Raw genomic sequence first — 17,718 nt, 5'->3', positions numbered from 1 at the left:
TCTTGAGTTGTTATATAGTCAGTAGAAACGATCTCGCGTTCGATCGAGCGATATCGCGTCGTAAGATAATAATGGTAAATTGTAGGCAAAGATATCGCTCGACCGATTCGCAGAGACAAGTCTCTATACAGATTCGTCGGAAAGGAAGAAGTTGCTGTTGTTTTGGGACTGCGCATCTATACTTTCTCGCACATCGCGACTCTACACCACACTGCGTTTCGAGCTATATATATACATATACACATGCTCGTGTATATGATACACAAATACGACGAAGCCAAGGCGAAGAGCGAATGTCCGACGCAAGATGTACACATACACCGAAAAGAGACACGAGGATACGATGTAGATGCGAAGATTATTATTGTCATGGGCGGTGAACGGATTATAAATATATATAATGTATAAGACACAATTATATATTGAAAAATCTCGATTCGGGGGCGCGCCTCACCGTTATAGCTCTCATTACTATACCTACATAGTAATACACATTATTACTAATGAATAATAATGCAAAAATAATAATATTATTATACTAATAATAAACAGAAGTGAATTAACAGACAAAAAATGCGTTCGTGTTATTTAGTTCTAACCATACTGAATAAATGAATGATGAAAATGTTACCAAAAAAAAAAAAATACTCAATTGTGTACGTGTTTATCATTTTTTCATCCTTATATTATTCGACCGTCTTTGAATTACAATATTCACCTCTCGAACTGTGTGCGCCCACACCTGCAAACTCCCGTATTAAACACACACAGTCCCGATTTTTCCGCAACGCCAGCAAAACGCCGACTCGACCCAGATTCCATTGGCCGCTTATGCAATTAAGCAGAATACCAATTTCCAAATCGGTATTTCGGCAAACTGACGCCGCCTTTGTCCGCAGCGGCACATCCAGTTATCGAGCGGACCTCGCGAGGAGCAGTTATACCAGCTGCTCGAACCCTTACTTTTTATACTATGTGACTTAGTATTCTTTAATTTTCGTTTTTTTTTTATACGTTTTTATTCGTAAAAGATTTTTTTACTTTTTTAAGTTATTAGAGTAGAGCTTTTTTTAAAAAAAGTCGATATGGCGCGAAACGCGGAGATGCTATTGGCGCTCTGCTGCTTCCTGGGACTGACAGTCGCGGAGGAGATGACGCTGAACGTAAACGTGAAGAAACCGCTGGTCGTCGTGAGCGATAAATTCTTGAGCGTCACTCTGGACCCCGTCGTTTTGTTCAACAGCGAAATGTTGAGGTGAGTATACATCCCACTAGCGGCTTACGATCGAGAAAATTCGTCGTAAAACAAATTATCGATCGACAGCGACACGGAGAAAAGCACGAGCATGGCGAAAGCTCTGGCCCCGGCGTACGTGCGCATAGCCGGTCCACGGAGCAACTCGTACGTCTTCGAGCGCGGGCTGTATCCACAGGAGGCACACCCGGATCCCGGTTACACGTTCTCAGGTAAATACTTCGTCGTTTCCAGTTTCCTCTCGGGAACACCTTTTATCTGATGGCTCTATTTAAGCGAAAATATGCAGAAATTCGACTTTCAGTAATTCCGAGCTTTTTGCGAGTAAAATCATCCGAAGCACGGAGTCGCATTATTCGATTTCTGGCACGTATCGCTTAGCCAACCGCGCGAGATAGTCACGGACGGCCCGTAAACAACGTATATTCGATATGATACTCGAAGGGGTCGTCGCGTGTGTATAGCTACGGATACGTGCGATCGTGAAACACACGCCGCGCCAGAGCCGCTGTCTCGGCAATAAATGTCGGCTCCTAATGACGCGCCTTTATCCTATACAGTAAAATGCAACAGTATATATATATATATATATATATATATATATATATATATATATATATATATATATATATATATATATATATATATATTTGGAAAATCGCCAGGAATATAAGAGAAACCAAACTGATCGTCGCGATAACAGAAACAAAATGCAAGGATGGAATAAGCTCTCGTGTATCTATATCTATCCCGGCGCGTAAAAAGCCATAATGTCCGTCCGGCGTAGAAAAGCTCGACGCGGCGTTTACGAGCCGCCGTTAAATCTGCAGCGACGCGTCGTATTATACCGATATATATATATATACGACCCAAAGAGAGTCTCCACCTCTCGGGCTTTGATCTCGCCGAGGATTTATATACAGGTATATACAACAAGGGAGGACGATCCAGTGAACTCCGTCGCACTGGGGAGTTTTATGGGGTATTGTCGAAAATTGATCGGCAATCTCGATGCCCGATCAGATTTACGAGCTCCGAGTTTTATTCTCCTCTGCGCTGTATAGCTCGTCGGCGCAGCAGGAGGCGATGGTCAGAGTCATATAAAATCCCTATCGTAATTATCGCAGAGACGCACTGGATCAACGTGCACCAGTGGGCCGAGAGATCGGGCCTGGATGTGATCGCCAGCATAGCACCCCAACAATGGGACAGCGTGACCGCAAGCTCGAAAGCCGCCGCTTGGGATCCGAGGAACGCCCTCGACCTCATTTCTTTCAGCGACCATCTGGGATACAACACGAGCTGGCAGCTCGGATACGGTGAGTGTAATTTTTTGTCCCTCTATACTTTCGCCTGAAAATATCACGAAAGCTCGAATCGAATCCCCGCAAGCTCTCTGCCGCGCATATATAGTGAAAACTTCAAAATGAAACAGCGCGTCGTAAAATCGCACCACGCGCGCATGAGCCTTTCGACCCAAAAATCAAGACCCGCATAGATTTGATGGGCTGCGACGGCAGTAAAGGTGCGAGCGTGATATGCATATGCGCTCGCGCGCGGTTATAAATCGCGCGAAGAGATAAGCGCCCGCCGGCAGCTGAGTTGCAGCCGCGAGAGAGATTAGATATCGTCGGGGGTGTGGATTAATGGCCCTGTGAGCTTCGCGCGCGATAACTGGTGCTGGGATATTTTTTTGATTTTTGTACAGGATATAAGCTTTAATGATAAATATAATGACGATGAAATTTGGGCAGAATGTCAGACGCGCTGCGACATCAGCGGGACGGAACTGGGACGCGACGTGCAACGTCTCAGAAGCATGTTGGACGCGTTTCCGAGATTCGCTGAAAGAGGACTCGTCGCTGGACCAGATGTCGTCACCTACAAGACTCGTCAGCAGCAGCAGTACCTTCAGGACTACTTCGCTGTGGCCAGTTCGTCGCTCAGCGCTGTCACCTGGCATCCGTGAGTTTGATTATGATTTACGTAAATTTTAACGTGTATACGAGGCTTTCTGTTTGCCGCTGAAAAATGGAGAGACGAAAAAAGTTAACGATATCGGGAAGTTTCTCGAAAGTTCCCTTGTTGGAGTATCGAACTTGCAAGCTCTCGAGTTTACACTTAGACTAAGGATCGAACGTTTAAAAACTTTCGAAAGAATGAGTGCGTACTGGCATTTTAAAATTCTTTTATTTTTCAAGCTTTAGTTTCAGGAGTTCAAGAGTGATGGTTAAAAATTAAGGAATACATCCAGCAGCACTTTGCATGCGAGATATACTTTCGATGCGCGATTTTTTAATCAATTCCTCTTATCCACGAGGATTAGGATCGGTAAATGAAAAATTCTCCGCGAGTGATCTCGCCGTAATCGATATACGTCCCCCGTAAATATCGAGCATTTTAAAAGCTTTTATTTCAAATTGCGCGCTCGCGGATATATATATATGAATTATCGGATTTGGCTTACGCGAGTGCAATTCGAAAATGAATAAGGGGATTTACGGGTGGAAATTTTTTACCTCCATTACGAGCCAGACATATAACGAGGGGATTATGTGCGAAAATTCCATTTTTGTAAAACTCGGCTCGTCTAATTTTAATGGATTTTCCAGGGACTTTACGGGGATCACACTGGAGGTGGACGGCGTCTCGATGCACCACGACGATCTCGCGCTCGAGAAGGACAGCCTTTACAGAGTGGCCGGACGGCACATTTTGAAGAAGCCGTTGTGGATCGGTAATGACTGCAGAATTATGGTAATCTAATTAAACGCGAGTGCAGTAGTTACAACGATGTCTTGTTGCTATAGCGGAATCGAGGCCGGAAGAGTGTAAGCGCCAGTTTCTGGGTGCGCTCGTGTGGGCGAGGCGTCTCGGAAATTCGGCGAAACTCGGCGTCCAGGTGCTGATGAGACAGCCCGAGGGTTCGAACCTCTTCAAAGCGACTCCGGTAACATACTCAGAAGCGAGCTTTCCAAAAAGCGACCGTCCCGCTCATTTTTCAAACTAAAGCTCTCTTTCTCCTCTTTCCGAAAAATTGCAGGACTACTGGGTGTCGGTACTGCACAAGATGCTGGTCGGTCGGGAGGTCCTCGACACGAGGATCGCCGCGGGCAATCGCACCCACGTGCACTTCTACAGCCACTGCACCAAAGCCTCGTCCAGATACGAGCGCGGCTCGCTCACCGTTTTCGGCATCAATCTCACTCCGTCTAAAGTCATCGCCAGTCTCAAGGGCCTCAAGCCCAAGGTGGTGCACAAGTACGTGCTCCTGCCGGGATACGACGCGCCGAACCGCATGTTTTCCGAGTGAGTTTTCAAAATTTAACTCTTATTTTTATGTATTATTTTTATTGAGGATTGACGAGCTTTTTTCTGGGCGCTTAGGTCCGTGCTGCTAAACAATGACATCCTGGAGCTCGTGGATGGTAAACAAGTGCCAGACATACAGCCTGCGGTTTACAGTGCGGAGAAAGGAGTTAGGTTGAAGCTTCCATCCGGCGGCATTGGCTTTTGGGTTCTACCTGGTCTCAAGGTAAGTTCTGCTCCGATCGATTAATGCTCGAGTAATAGCTCGACCTGTTTATTTCAACAGATAAAATCGTGTATGGGACACGAGGACGAAATTGTGGACAAAGCCATTCTGAAGAAACTCAGCAAGCGCGTGGAGGAGCCCGAAATCGAAGAACTTGAGCCAGAAGAGGACAGCGATGAACCTGAAACAGTGGATTCCACGGATTCCGTCGAGGAAAAGAGGCCCACGTCGCTCAGATCGCAACATGTTCAGCATTCGAACTTGAAACGGCCTCCAGTTCGCCGCAACGTACGTCACGAGAAGGATGAGTTTGATGACAAGAAAGTTCACAGAGTCGACAGCGCCAAGCACAACTACGAGAAAATCGAGAAGATCATGAAGAAGAACCATCAGACTGTGAATCTCAAAGTATGCGAAGAAACGTAACTCAATTCAAAGCGATAGTTCGTAATACGAAATTTGAATTCTGGTTTAATCTTTCAGAGTGGAGGTACCCGTGGCGTCTTCGAAAACAGCGACGAGGATGACGACGCCAGTTCCGAAGAAACCGTCATCAAAAAACCAAGGGGTCGTAGAATGGACTCCGGCGAGGTGATACGCGCCAAACTCCAGGAGTACAAGAAACGCTTAGCTGACTACGAGAACAGAAAGAAGCACCGCGAACTCAAGAATCACTCCAAAACCAAAGCCGAGGATCCTTCATCGAAAAAGGTATACCATAATCGTAGCACTAACCAACAATGCGATCGGTACCATAAAAATTTGTTCGAACTCACAGAAGGGTATGGAGACGGAAAAGGTGATCGAAGCTCTGACTCTGATCACCAAAGTCGAGGGTGCCGTGAAGGGTCTGGAGAAAGCTACCGAGCCCGAGAACAGGATACGTTCCAAGAATCCAGCGACACTCGGGGCTGGCAACTTCAACGACGTCACCGCCGGTCTGAAACGAAGCTCCGGTGCTCCAGACACAGGCAACGACGGTTTGCTCGACGAGGTTCTCAACACTGAAAAGTCCAAGAGGACCAGCATACCTGCCAAGATAGAAGACCAGCTGAGGGCGCTGTATCGCCTGCTGTCCGATGAGAAAGAGAAGAGAGAAGGTGTGTAGAGTTATGTTGATACCAGCGAAAAATCGAAATCAGCATATTTAAATATTTTCGAATCGTAGGTCAATCGCCACAGCGTCACAGGCGTGACCTAGACAAACGTCTAGGCGACGACCCACTGGGTCTTCGTCGCGACAGCATCTTCCTGCGCAAAAGGAACAAGGACGAGTTGAGGGAACGACTGGTAGAACGTATGAACGAACGCAAGCAGCGATTGCGCGAGAAGCAAGAGCAGATACGTCGCGACAAGGAAGAACGTCGTGAGACTAACCAGAGTAACGAGAACAACTTCTACGGTTTCCAAGAACGCGAGCCGTTGCAGAACTTCCCTGAAGGCGATATGTACTTCGAAACTGAAGGAGAATCTGCTGAAAAGGCTGGTGAAGAGGTTGTTGCCCAGGAGGCAGCTGCGAAGAAAGGTGAGAAAAAGAAGCGTCCACTGGAAAAGAAGAAGGCTGCGAAGAAGGTACAGCCGATCAAGGATGAGCATGAAGATGTATGGGTCGAGGAGGGCGAGGGACATCAGATGCCCAACGAGTTTTACGAGAACGTGAACTTGCAAGGGTTTAGTCAACCGAGAGGAAGCTTGAAGGAATACGGAGAACTGGGAGAAGCCGAGTCCGTGCATAAGAACGAAGAGACCGATAAACGCCCTGATCAGTCTAGTGAGTGATTTTTTGAAAACTTTTACCTGAATCAATTGAATAAAAGTATGTATTACTGACACGTCTTTATTCCACAGCTGAGCACGCAAACTACCAAGTGGTGACCGAGAAACCAATGCTGGAATCTGAAGACCGTATAGCCAAGGAGAAAGCCGTGCAACAGCTGATGAACTACTACGAAACGGCCGTCCCTCACGAGCAGAACTACGACTTCGCCGATCTGAGACAGAACCATGAAGATGTTCAACAGCAGATGCAGCAACAAATGGCTTATCAGCAGCAAGTGCCTCCAGTCTATCAGCAAGATCCACATTACGTAGACCCACGTACGTATTACGATCCAACCGCTTACCTGCAACAGACCGCTCAGTACCACAGAGTCAAGAGGAACGCTAACGACATAGAGGCTGTGCTGCACCGAGAGATGGTGACTCAGGACGACAACAATCTGAGGGACTGTCAGTGTCGCGTGATCCGAGGTGTCGAGGAATGCAAGGACTGCATCATGCGAGGGGAGAAGAGATATCGAGCTCCACTGGTGCCACCAGGTCACGAGGCACCTAATCCGTTGACCAGTAACTACGCCAGAGGATTCAGGTATCGAAGAGACGTTGGCAGTGAGGTTAAGAACAACGATGAGACGGGTGTCGATGTGGATGAAGATAAAGATTCTGAACAAGTAGAGGAAGGTGAAGCGGCAGAGGAGTCTAGTGTACAGAGCGAAGAGGTGGACGAAATAACAGTTAGCGCACAAGATTCCAACGAATCGACTGAAGAGCCTGAAGAAGCCGTAACAGAGGCTGTGGAAACTCAGCTGAAGTTGGAGGACGACAGCGAGAAACTGGCTGCCAACCGTCTGCCTAGAAAAATCGAGTCCACGAGCAAGTTTTTTCTTAGACAGGCCGCCAGTAAAAAGTCGATCAAAGAGAACCTTAAAGCCATTAGGAAGCAGGGTAATACCATTGTTGCCGAGGCCCCAAGCGCTTCCATCGCTTCTACCGCGGCCACCACTTCCAACGCTCCCGCCACCACCAGCGCTTCCACCACAACTACTGCTTCGTTTGCTGGAGACGAACGCCAAATTGTTGGCGAACACGTTACGGGTATACGGTCAGCTGACGTCACAGTTGCTCAAGCTCCAAGCACAGCAACGGATAAGACTGCTGCCGAGTTACCCAAAGCTCTCGTTGCCGAAACCCAGACGTTTCGGGCCGAAAGTACCACCGTTAAAATTGCGACCACCAGCAGCCCCGCCACTGAAGTCATTGTTGAGACGAGTTCGACAGTCGATGCAGACGCTGAAGGAGAGATTGTTGACGTCGCAAAGGACAACGATCCTGAAGGAGGTGTCGTCGAAAGCGGAGGTAGCGGAGAGAAGGCCGTCGATCCAACTACCGTCGCTCCGATTCTGAGCGGCAGCGATGCTAAGTCTAAGAATATCCAGAAGGTGGACATCGCGGTGGTTGATCCGAAAAACAAAGCAAAGCCCAATCCGTCAAGGCTGGACATGATGAAGACCAGACAGGCGAGACTGACGACCAGAGCTGAGGCCTTGGCAGCCTTGAGGAAAGAAAACGAGAGCAGACGAGCGAAGAAGATGATCGAAGCGTCTATGAAGATCATCGAAAGCGAGAACGCCAGGTTCGCGGAGTACCAGAAGAGGCGACACGAGCAGTTGGAAAGACTGAAGATGAAGCTACGAGCCAAACGCGAGAAGATGCTCCAGCAGTACAGGGAGGAGCTTCTACAAGCTATAAACGAAAGCGCTGATCCAACGGAACGTAATTTGCACAGACGTGACCTGCTGGACAATTACGAGGAAGCGGAGGATGAGTCCAGAAAAAACACCATGATCACTGATCCGGAAAAACTAGCCTACATCATGAGGTACAGACCGATCAAGTACACTCCGCGGGAAGATTCTTCAAAGTCAGAAGAAGAAGACAGCTACGTACCCGTCGTTGAAGTATTGAGAGCCTACGAGCCTAGAAGACGTCTGAAAGCCAGTCGAAAGGCTAGCCAATCAAAAATCTACAGAGAGAACGAGAGCGGAGAGTACGACCCGAGCAAAGGTAGAAAACGCAGCATTCCACTGGACAAACAGACCAGAGAAGACGATATCTTTAACACCAGCAACGAACAAGAATCCCAGTCGACTAACGTGAAGAGGTCACCTTACAGTTTGATTCACAGGCAAACGACCATCAATCGACCACCTCCCAAGAGACCGCCGCCCATGGATGGAGACAGTGGCGAATATTACGCCGAAATGCAAGCACGCGAGAGCTTCATGCGTCAACTACCAGATCCACGTCAACTCCCATCGTACTATCCGGGCCTTGTGTATCCAGGAGATGACCTCATACCTTTGCACATCAACTACGATCCTTATCAACAAAGTGATACAGATATGTATCACGTGAATCCAGCTTACGAGCATTTAGCCGATCACTATTATGGAGTCAATCTAGAGCAACAGTCGGTCGATCGAAACTATCATTACGACGCCAATCATCCAACAGAACAACGCGTACAGCAAGAACGACCGGTAGCAAGTTACTATTCCGCTAATCACGAGGTTCCACAACCACAACCTGCGGAAGAGTGTCATAAGGAAGCTCAAAAGGCGACGCATCAGGAACAGCCTGAAGAGTATTATCACAACAACGACGAAGAAGCTGTACAACTGCAGCAAAACGAGCAAAATTACGAGCTCAATCCACCACAGAACGATGAAGCTGAGCAGAAGCCTGTGGATCAAAATTACCGAAAATCGAAGAGATCCAGTCTGAAAGTTTTGGAGATCGATCCATCGATTTACGAGAACGACGATCAGGACTATAACGTAGAAGAACTTATCGCAAATCCATCGGCTCGACACTTGAGAAGATACAGAAGAGAAGCTGATGTTAAAACAGAGGACAATGGGCCATTGTTCTTCTCTCTAGGATTAGAAGAATCTAAAATGCACAAGAAGCAGGACAATGATGCGAGTAAGGAATCCGATTTCATTAAATTAAAAGACTTCGGTCTTTCACTTTTAAAATTATTTAACTAACATCTATGATTTCAGTGTCTGATGGTTTGATTAGAAGAAAGCGATTGGCTGACGACGCTACGCAAACAAAAGTAGAAGCGTTTCAAGCTAGGTCGCCTATCAATAAAAATGTAAAAAAAGCATACCGAGCAGATTACGATAACAAGTATAGAAAGTCAGCCAAATCTCCAAGATACGCGAGACTAGTTGTACAGCACCCACAAAGACCTACAATCTTAGAATACGAAGAACCTATTCAGTACTATCGGCATTTCCAAAGTGCTATCCCCACGAGAATCCACAATCTAGATGTCGACAACCATCTCCACGACGATCAGATCACAGGATCTAGATCCAAACGACAGAAGCGATCATCCGACGAGATGTACAATCGAGCGTACAAAATCATCGAAGACAACGGCATCAATCGTCTGGAAGATCCAGAAATGGACGAGATCTGGAGCAATATCATCGAGATGAAGCAAGACGAGCAGCTGCTCAAAGAATTCGACCGCAAAAAGGGATGGATGATGCACAACTTCAACGACATCCTAGCTACAACACAGTCCTCAAACGTTGACGAAAAATCCACGACTGCAAAACCCGTGGAATCGACAACACAGGCGAACATAGAATCGATGCTCGTAGACGCGATTCCCAAGCTTCAGAACGTGATAACCGGGGGCTTAAAGAAGGCGCAGAATCTCACGGGTTCACTGGAAGATTTTATCGAAAACTTCGACGACGAGTTTAGCGGCAACACGACGGACACTTCGAGCTCGGAAAACGTGGAATCTGTTGACGAGGGCGATGGCAGGTTGAGCCACAATATTTTTCAGCACATGGTTGGAGGCGTGAAAAAGTTCTTCGGCCTGATTTCTAATTTAGCCAACATTTTCCATAGGCATTGATACGCTGTCACGCGAACGATTTTGTTGTTACGTGTTTTATACGGTTTTAGAAATGTTAATCTTGCACGACGCTGAAAGGGATTTTATAAAAATAATGATAAATTTACAAAAAAATATTTTGTACGAATGAATTTTATAATAAATGATTTTTATGAATGAAGACCATTTTCCTGTTGGAACTTTTATTTTACCTATGTACTATTCACTTAAAAAATATACTTGATATAATTTTAGAAACGAAAATCACCTTTCCATTTGAATTTTACTGAATATTCATCTATCATTCCAAAAAGAAATTATTTATATTGACTACTTCCTGTCTTTACGTTAATACCGAACATCTATTTAAAAAATACAGTAGTAAATTCAATAACACTAAGCCAAGCGAAATCAGCTCATTACGAAACACCATAACGCGACACTAGAAAAATAATGTTTATCATACAATCAGCCTTGTCTCCATTTCTAAGAATATAATTATGCATCGTCAGACTCTGTCACTGCGCGCACGTTTGAAGTAAATGAAAACAAAGTATCGCGAATAAAGCAATCCAGAAGTAGTCGTCAAATCAATAACAAGCTAATCCATCTACGATTATAGACGACCTCTTCTCGTTTCCCCGAGTCTTCATTTCGCGCATGTACACAATCCAGGACGATCAGTTTCCGTATTTAACATCCATCTATTGTCCGCGTTATACCGGCGTCGCATCGTTTCTGCATACAACGTTTCATAAACCGCCAGTCATGTGTCGCAACGACGGCATTACTCGGTGCATCGAGTAGCGGTGAACCTTCTCGCAGGAGTTCAGTTGATCGTGTGCTCTCGAATCGTTAGTACGCGATCGATTTTTTAAAAAGTTTTGTCGATGGTGAAGTCGGTTTACAAAGTAGAAGTTTCATTGTAAATTGTTGGAATTGTAGGGTTTCTTCATTTTAATACGCATAAACTATGAAAAAACTCATTCGCTAAGAAGATGAAAAAAGTTTTTATCAAGCTTGTAGTTATAGGCTTAATAGTTCACAGTATTTCCGGTGCTACTGGCTGTATTCACGCTGGGTGAGTAGATTAAATTAATAAAGGTTGGTTAATAATTATTCAAATATAAACTGTAGAATTTGGAATAAATTACTCTCTGAAATACGGGTCAAGCCGTATGCACGCTAAACAAAAATGTGTGTTAGTTATTCGGCCGTACATAAGTAATGATGCAACAAACAGTGTCAGCGGAACTTAGCAGAGGTCTCAACGACGACAGCGTACGGATAACTTCCCAAAACAAATTTCCGATCCGATTTCTCAGAAAAGACTCCGCTCGCACATCCGCATTGCTGTTTACGTGTTTATCTTCTTAATTTTGAGAAAAACATTTATAATCATTCGTATTCACTTCCTTCATGACACTACACATTTTTACAAAATTGAATATTGCTTTTACAGGCAGCATTTGCATTCGAAGCGCGATGACGTAAACGACAGGGCTAAGCGAGGATCGATACTGATTCCAGCTTACCAAGACAATGATTCCAGTGACGAAGCTCGAGAAAGGACTTCCGCAGAAGTCGAAGACTTCATCCAGAATATGCTGGTGAAAACTAAGCGAAATCTTCAAAAAGCTAAAGACATAATCGATCCTAGAAACGTCACTCAGACTCCAGAAGCTTCCAACCAAGATGACGCAGAATCCTACATCCGCATGAAAGCTGTCACCGATCCGAAAGAATTCATAAAGCAGCTGACCGAAGCTCGGAAAGCTCGAAAGGAAAAGAGAAACACCGACTCCGATGATCCGATTGCTATGGTAGTCGATCGTAAGTTCATCAAACCGCGAAAAGCGAGACAGAAAAAGTACATGTGCTACTGCCAAGAGCAGTGCCAAGGGAGGCAGTGTCGAAACCAAGGCCACAAAGTCAACTGTCCTTGGAAGGACAAGATGTATCCGAACGTAAAGGAGTACGTCGACGACGAGTACGAAAATTCTGCCGAAGAAACGGTTGGAGCTTACAGCAATGGATACACGAACAAAATTGTATCAGCTCCGAGCACAACGACCGAACCTACGAAGTTCACTATTCCGTTCGCTAATAACGTGAACTTCGATCAAAGAGTGATAGTTGGCGGCAAGGATCCTCTGGCGAAGAAGCCTCAGAAAATCGCGCCATTTTACCAAAATCCTCATGTGAGAATGCCACCTAGTCAACCACATCTCGTGTACCCGTACAACACTTTCTTGATGCCGCCTCCGGGAATAATCTTCCATGGACCGCCGATTCAGCCGAATTATCCACCTCCAAATAGGCCAAAAGTCGCATCATCCAAAATTGATATTCCAAGCCCCTTCGGAAGTAACTTTCCAAATATAAACGAATGCATCAAGCTGTATGGTCGCACTGTTTGCGTTATTTCTTCGTCGTCGAAGCCACCTATTACCAAAGTCGAGACTATTGATCTGTCTGACGATAAGACTTATACGGATGAGGAAGAGCCAACACAAAAACCGCCTGTTTATCCAACGCAGTATGTTTATCAGACCAGCCAGGAAACGACTCCGAAAGTGATGGTCAACGAGCCTCCAGCAGGACATAGATATTACATTGATAAAAACTACTTTGATGGTTCTGGCCCCAAGTTACCATATCCAAATAATCAATACAATTATGAAAACGCTCAATCTGCAAATATTCAAGTGGCTAAGTCAAACCAAGGTGGCGCTGCTTATCTGCCAAGCTATCCTGTCGTGAAAACTGCAGCAAATGCAAATTACGATTCAGATTTGCATAATCAGCAACCAATTCAGCAATCGCAAGGTAATGGTCAAGATGTAACGAAATATTCCGTACAAACTCGCAGAACAACTACTCCGAAACTTATCATAAAAAAAGGAAACATTCCTCATACCGCACCAAGCAGCGATTATGTACCGAAGTATTCTTCGAAAGAAATCGAAACTAATCCAAATGAGTACGTACCCAAATATTCGTCAAAAGAGTCTCTAGGAAATTCCAATACGATTTACAACTATCCGAATAGCTTTAACGGTGTACCACAAAATACTCCACCGCCAGAAGTCACAACCCCTGTTTATAGTAACGTCCAACAACCAAAATATTACGAAACTGCAAACTCAGCAGCTGCTGCACCGCAGCCTACGACTGGCAATAACGCTGGAGGTCAATATCCGCACAATCTTTATACAACAGATATGCATACGAAGATAAATACTGATCCTAGTCTGGATAGTCTCAAGCCAGTGACTAGCGAACCGCCGGTTCAAAATTATTATGCAAAAACTGTTGCTGATCAGAAACCAACTTATACATATTCATCGGGTTACGAAAACGCACCTGCAAACGCTGCTTCGCCAACTGCTGTGAGCCAAGAACACAAGAAATATAACAACAATTATCAAGGTTCACTCACTGGTGCAAGTCAACAATATAATACAGGTAATCCGAATGTAAACAATAATAATCAATATGAAGCAGTACTTTCAAATCATCCATCTAATGCTGATGAAAATAATCATATGACATTCAACATCGATAAATCGACGTACAACGAAACTCCTCAAAGAAAATTGCCTAATTTGCCAAATAGTCAAAACAAACATCTAAAATTTCTAGTAGATAAATCAGCATACAATCTTCAACAAAATAGCTCACCACAAAGCAACCACAACTATGAACCAGTAGTTTCTTCACAAACGGTAATTACTCAAGCGCCATCGCTGATCCGAAATGCAGATCAAAGTATAGTTATCCAACCACCAGAACTCTACAAAATAGAAAATTTGAGCAGCACGACAGACATTTTAGGAAACCCAATTTCAGCAACTAACGTTGTCGTACCAGTAAAAGATGGAAATCATCCAGAGGACATTCAGCAACCCGTTACCACATTGGAAGACGTTGAAACCGACGAGTATAAGAGTCACTTCAAAGAGGAAAAGACGGCAACTCTCAGAGAAGCCAACGACTTGATTCAAAGCCAAACTGAAGCAACAAAATTAAATCGTGAAAATGTAGCTGCGAAACATAGTGGATTTAGAAAAAATATAGGTAAACCCATTACTATCAAAACTCTGCCAACTAACAAAGAAAGTTTTGTGAAGCCGGGTGAGGATAACACGGAAGAACTGTTTAGAGGACTCGAAAAAATCATTTTAGAAAACAATTACGCGGATCTATTATCACAGGAGAGTGACTCACAGAAACCGATCTATGGTCAAGCGGGAGGCTCAGCAACTGAAAAAGGTAAACAATCGAAAAATTATGCGACCTCGCAGCCGACAAAACCGGAAAGTACGCAGAGTTCGATTCAATCGGTGGATGATAGGCCAGTGGTGACTTACGAAAATTCTTCAGAAGGAAGTTATCCGGCAGTAACCGCCAGAAATGTCGAACTTGTGCAAAGCGCTGTTAAGAAAGTAATAAATAATTTAGTACCTGGAAAAGCTCAGGATCTACTCGCGAATTATGAAGAGGGAAGTTCGTCCAATCTCGTCGGAGCAAACGCACAAGAATTGCTTCCCGAGATTCTGGAAGTACCGATCTTGAAAAATCTTTTCTCTCTCCCGGAAATCGAGAACATGATCACCGACACGACTGGCAACCTTCTTACTCGAGTGACAGGTTTACCGATTATTGGCAACATACCACATCTAATCAGGAATACACTCCACAGCGTAATCGGTCAGATTCCACGACCTCATCCGACGGTTGCTCCAGATACGATATACGAAAATCCGACGATCGAAGAGCACAAGTTTGAAAACGGACAGTGGGTCACTGAAAGAGTTCCACTCTACGAAACTGATCCGAACGTAGGGGCTTCTAAAGAAATTTTCGAGAAAATCGAGAGCATCCTAAGTAGGTCGCAGCTCGAAGACAAGGTCGCCACACACCCGATCGTCCAGAATCTGATCGTTAAGGCTGTGAAACACGCTTTAGACAAAGAACGAGGGATCGTTCATGAGTCTACCATTCGACGTGCTTTCGATAGTCTAATCAAAGCCAAAGCTCAGAATCAGGCAAAGCTTATACCAGTAACGATAAGAATCCCTACAGAGCGAAAACCTTTGGTCGTACAACCAACGGCTACGACGCCTATGGATGACGATGACTACAAGTTAGCTCCGATCGTTCCGGTGACGGAACACGTATTTCGAGGTGGTTCATGGTCAGAATCTCAGAAGACTCTAACGGGGAAACAGCAAAAGGATAGCGACGTTTTCAGCGAAGAAAAGAGAAAACTTTTGCAGGAAAAGCTCGATCAGCAGCAAAAGAGCGTAAATGTGTCAAAATCGAAGAGTGAATCCGTGAGTTACAGCAGTGAAGAAAGAAGTTCGTCCGGTTTCAACGAAGAAAAAAGGAGACTTCTGCAAGAAAAGCTGGATAAACAACAAGTAAGCAAAACACATTCAAAGAATGAGTCCGTTGCTTACGAAACTGAGCAGCTGCAAAAATTTGATGCCGCCAACGTCAAGGAAAAGTCTGATAGATCAAAAATTTTAGGAGCCAAGTCTTCGATCACCACCGAAGAGTTAGACAATGAAACAAGCGAAAATATGGAACTTCCGGCTGATAACGAAGACCAGTCCATAGAGAGGAAACCCATAAAGTACTACTCGCCCAACGACAGAATTTTGGAGTACATAAAAAATCATCCAAGTACCGACAATCCATACTTGACTACCACAGCCGAGATAATCGGATACACGAACGAAGATAACATCGAAACGACTACCCGTCAGATGAACTTCAGGAGTCCAGATATCGTCACGAGTCCTTACACACCAGACCTGTACGAAAATTCGGGAAATACGCTCTACGTCGAACCTTCTCTCGCTCCGCCCAAGCAGCAATCAGGCGTATCAAATGTTGAAGATCATCAGCAACCTTCGCTCGGAAATCCACTTAACCAGCAAATCAACGACGACCAGGTGAAGCTACTGGTCGAACCCACAGATGCGCCTGTTCGATCTAAGCAAGGAACTGAAGCAACCAGACAAACACATCTCGATTCAAGAGATTCCAACTACATGGGCAAACTCGTGCCTCTGCCCTACAGTAAAACATCGCAAACTGGAGACCTGGCCCAACTACAGGACTCGAACCTCATGTACGTAGGTGATGGAGTTCGACTACCTCTGACAATCAGAAAATCTCCAGACGGCAGCTTCGTACTCACCTTGTCGGACGAGGTGTGCAAGAGGTTCGAGCACAAGCAGTGTCCCTGCTGTCTGCCAAGTGGCAACAATGGAGTCATCGTTAGGGAGAGACGGAGCAGAGAAGAAACATCCGAGATGGACTTGACTGGTGAGGTTTCAAAAAATTCTACATTTTTCTTTAAAAAACTTCTTCGATTATATACGGCTGGATGTTTAATTCCCAGGTGAAGAGACGTCAGCGACGAGTGAGGAGTCCAGTTCGAATCTCAGCCGAGTTCGAAGAGGGTCAGAGGAATTCAGAACACAAGCACCCATGTATCCCGAAGAATCGCCAGAATACATCACCAGAGAAGAAGAAAAAGAAGCTAAGGTGAACCAGTTCGTCACTGCGATGGCCAATATGCACCAAGTACCCGAGGAAAGTAGGCCAACTGCTCTCTTAGGTGCACTGGATGAGCTTGTAAGCCCCCAACCGAGCACAATCGATTTCGTGACCCAGTCGACGAATACCCACCAGACGTATCCCCCGGAGACTACAAGAAACCAGTACGAGATGAACGACAGAAGCAAGAAGGACACGACCAGAGCAACGACGCTCTGGGACACCTACTACTACGACGAGTACCAAAGCCCAACTACCGAACCCAATCCCGGAGTTTTCGGTTCGCTCATCGACGGTCTGAAACGAGCAACCGCCAAGTACAGAACTGGCCCACCATATAGGTACCAGAGATACGCCGAAGATAACTTCAAGACCAACGCGATCAAGAGAGTTCTTCACTTGCTGCATAGCCTTGCGGTGAACTTGCAGCAGAACAAAAGTTGACCGACTTCCTTCTTCGAGTTATTGATGTTACCAAATTGTACGCGTTGTTGATTGTGTGTGCGAGAGCTTCAGTTCCGAGTATATTGGCCGTGAACCCCACTTTTTTATTTTGGTGTTTTTTATACACTTGTTATACGATTTCATTGTCAGTCTGGCATATATACAAGGCATTTCATTCAGGTCGACGTTATTACCATATTCATGAATTCAATA

The 17,718-nt window shown here is 45.2% G+C and overlaps 2 protein-coding genes across 2 annotated transcripts; both read left to right on the top strand.

The window, feature by feature from the left end:
* The first annotated feature begins 943 nt into the window (after positions 1–943).
* On the top strand, positions 944–10,671 carry LOC100678525. Its single transcript, XM_003426600.5, has 14 exons — positions 944–1,255; positions 1,325–1,467; positions 2,383–2,574; positions 3,010–3,220; positions 3,868–3,992; positions 4,066–4,205; positions 4,299–4,564; positions 4,643–4,790; positions 4,851–5,198; positions 5,274–5,501; positions 5,569–5,890; positions 5,959–6,561; positions 6,639–9,554; positions 9,635–10,671. The coding sequence occupies exons 1-14, from the start codon at positions 1,086–1,088 to the stop codon at positions 10,507–10,509; spliced, it is 6,687 nt and encodes a 2,228-aa protein (XP_003426648.1). The 5' UTR covers positions 944–1,085; the 3' UTR covers positions 10,510–10,671.
* Positions 10,672–11,176: 505 nt separating this feature from the next.
* LOC100678684 lies at positions 11,177–17,505 on the top strand. Its single transcript, XM_003426480.5, has 3 exons — positions 11,177–11,569; positions 11,951–16,827; positions 16,904–17,505. Exons 1-3 carry the CDS (start codon positions 11,487–11,489, stop codon positions 17,503–17,505), a joined length of 5,562 nt encoding a protein of 1,853 aa, XP_003426528.1. The 5' UTR covers positions 11,177–11,486.
* Positions 17,506–17,718: the final 213 nt, after the last annotated feature.

This window comes from Nasonia vitripennis, chromosome 5 (genome assembly GCF_009193385.2).
Source record: "Nasonia vitripennis strain AsymCx chromosome 5, Nvit_psr_1.1, whole genome shotgun sequence".
NCBI classification, from domain to species: Eukaryota; Metazoa; Arthropoda; class Insecta; order Hymenoptera; family Pteromalidae; genus Nasonia; species Nasonia vitripennis.
Note: the sequence above shows the minus strand (reverse complement) of the source record. Positions and strands in the feature narration are given on the sequence as shown.

Excerpts from the sequence above, each read along its gene's own strand:
- LOC100678684 (XM_003426480.5), top strand. The coding sequence starts at position 11,487 with ATGAAAAAAGTTTTTATCAAGCTTGTAGTTATAGGCTTAATAGTTCAC. Across the intron at positions 11,570-11,950 it reads ACTGGCTGTATTCACGCTGG|GCAGCATTTGCATTCGAAGC; the intron begins GTGAGTAGATTA and ends TTGCTTTTACAG. Across the intron at positions 16,828-16,903 it reads ATCCGAGATGGACTTGACTG|GTGAAGAGACGTCAGCGACG; the intron begins GTGAGGTTTCAA and ends TTTAATTCCCAG.
- LOC100678525 (XM_003426600.5), top strand. The coding sequence starts at position 1,086 with ATGGCGCGAAACGCGGAGATGCTATTGGCGCTCTGCTGCTTCCTGGGA. Across the intron at positions 4,206-4,298 it reads ACCTCTTCAAAGCGACTCCG|GACTACTGGGTGTCGGTACT; the intron begins GTAACATACTCA and ends GAAAAATTGCAG. Across the intron at positions 9,555-9,634 it reads GAAGCAGGACAATGATGCGA|TGTCTGATGGTTTGATTAGA; the intron begins GTAAGGAATCCG and ends CTATGATTTCAG.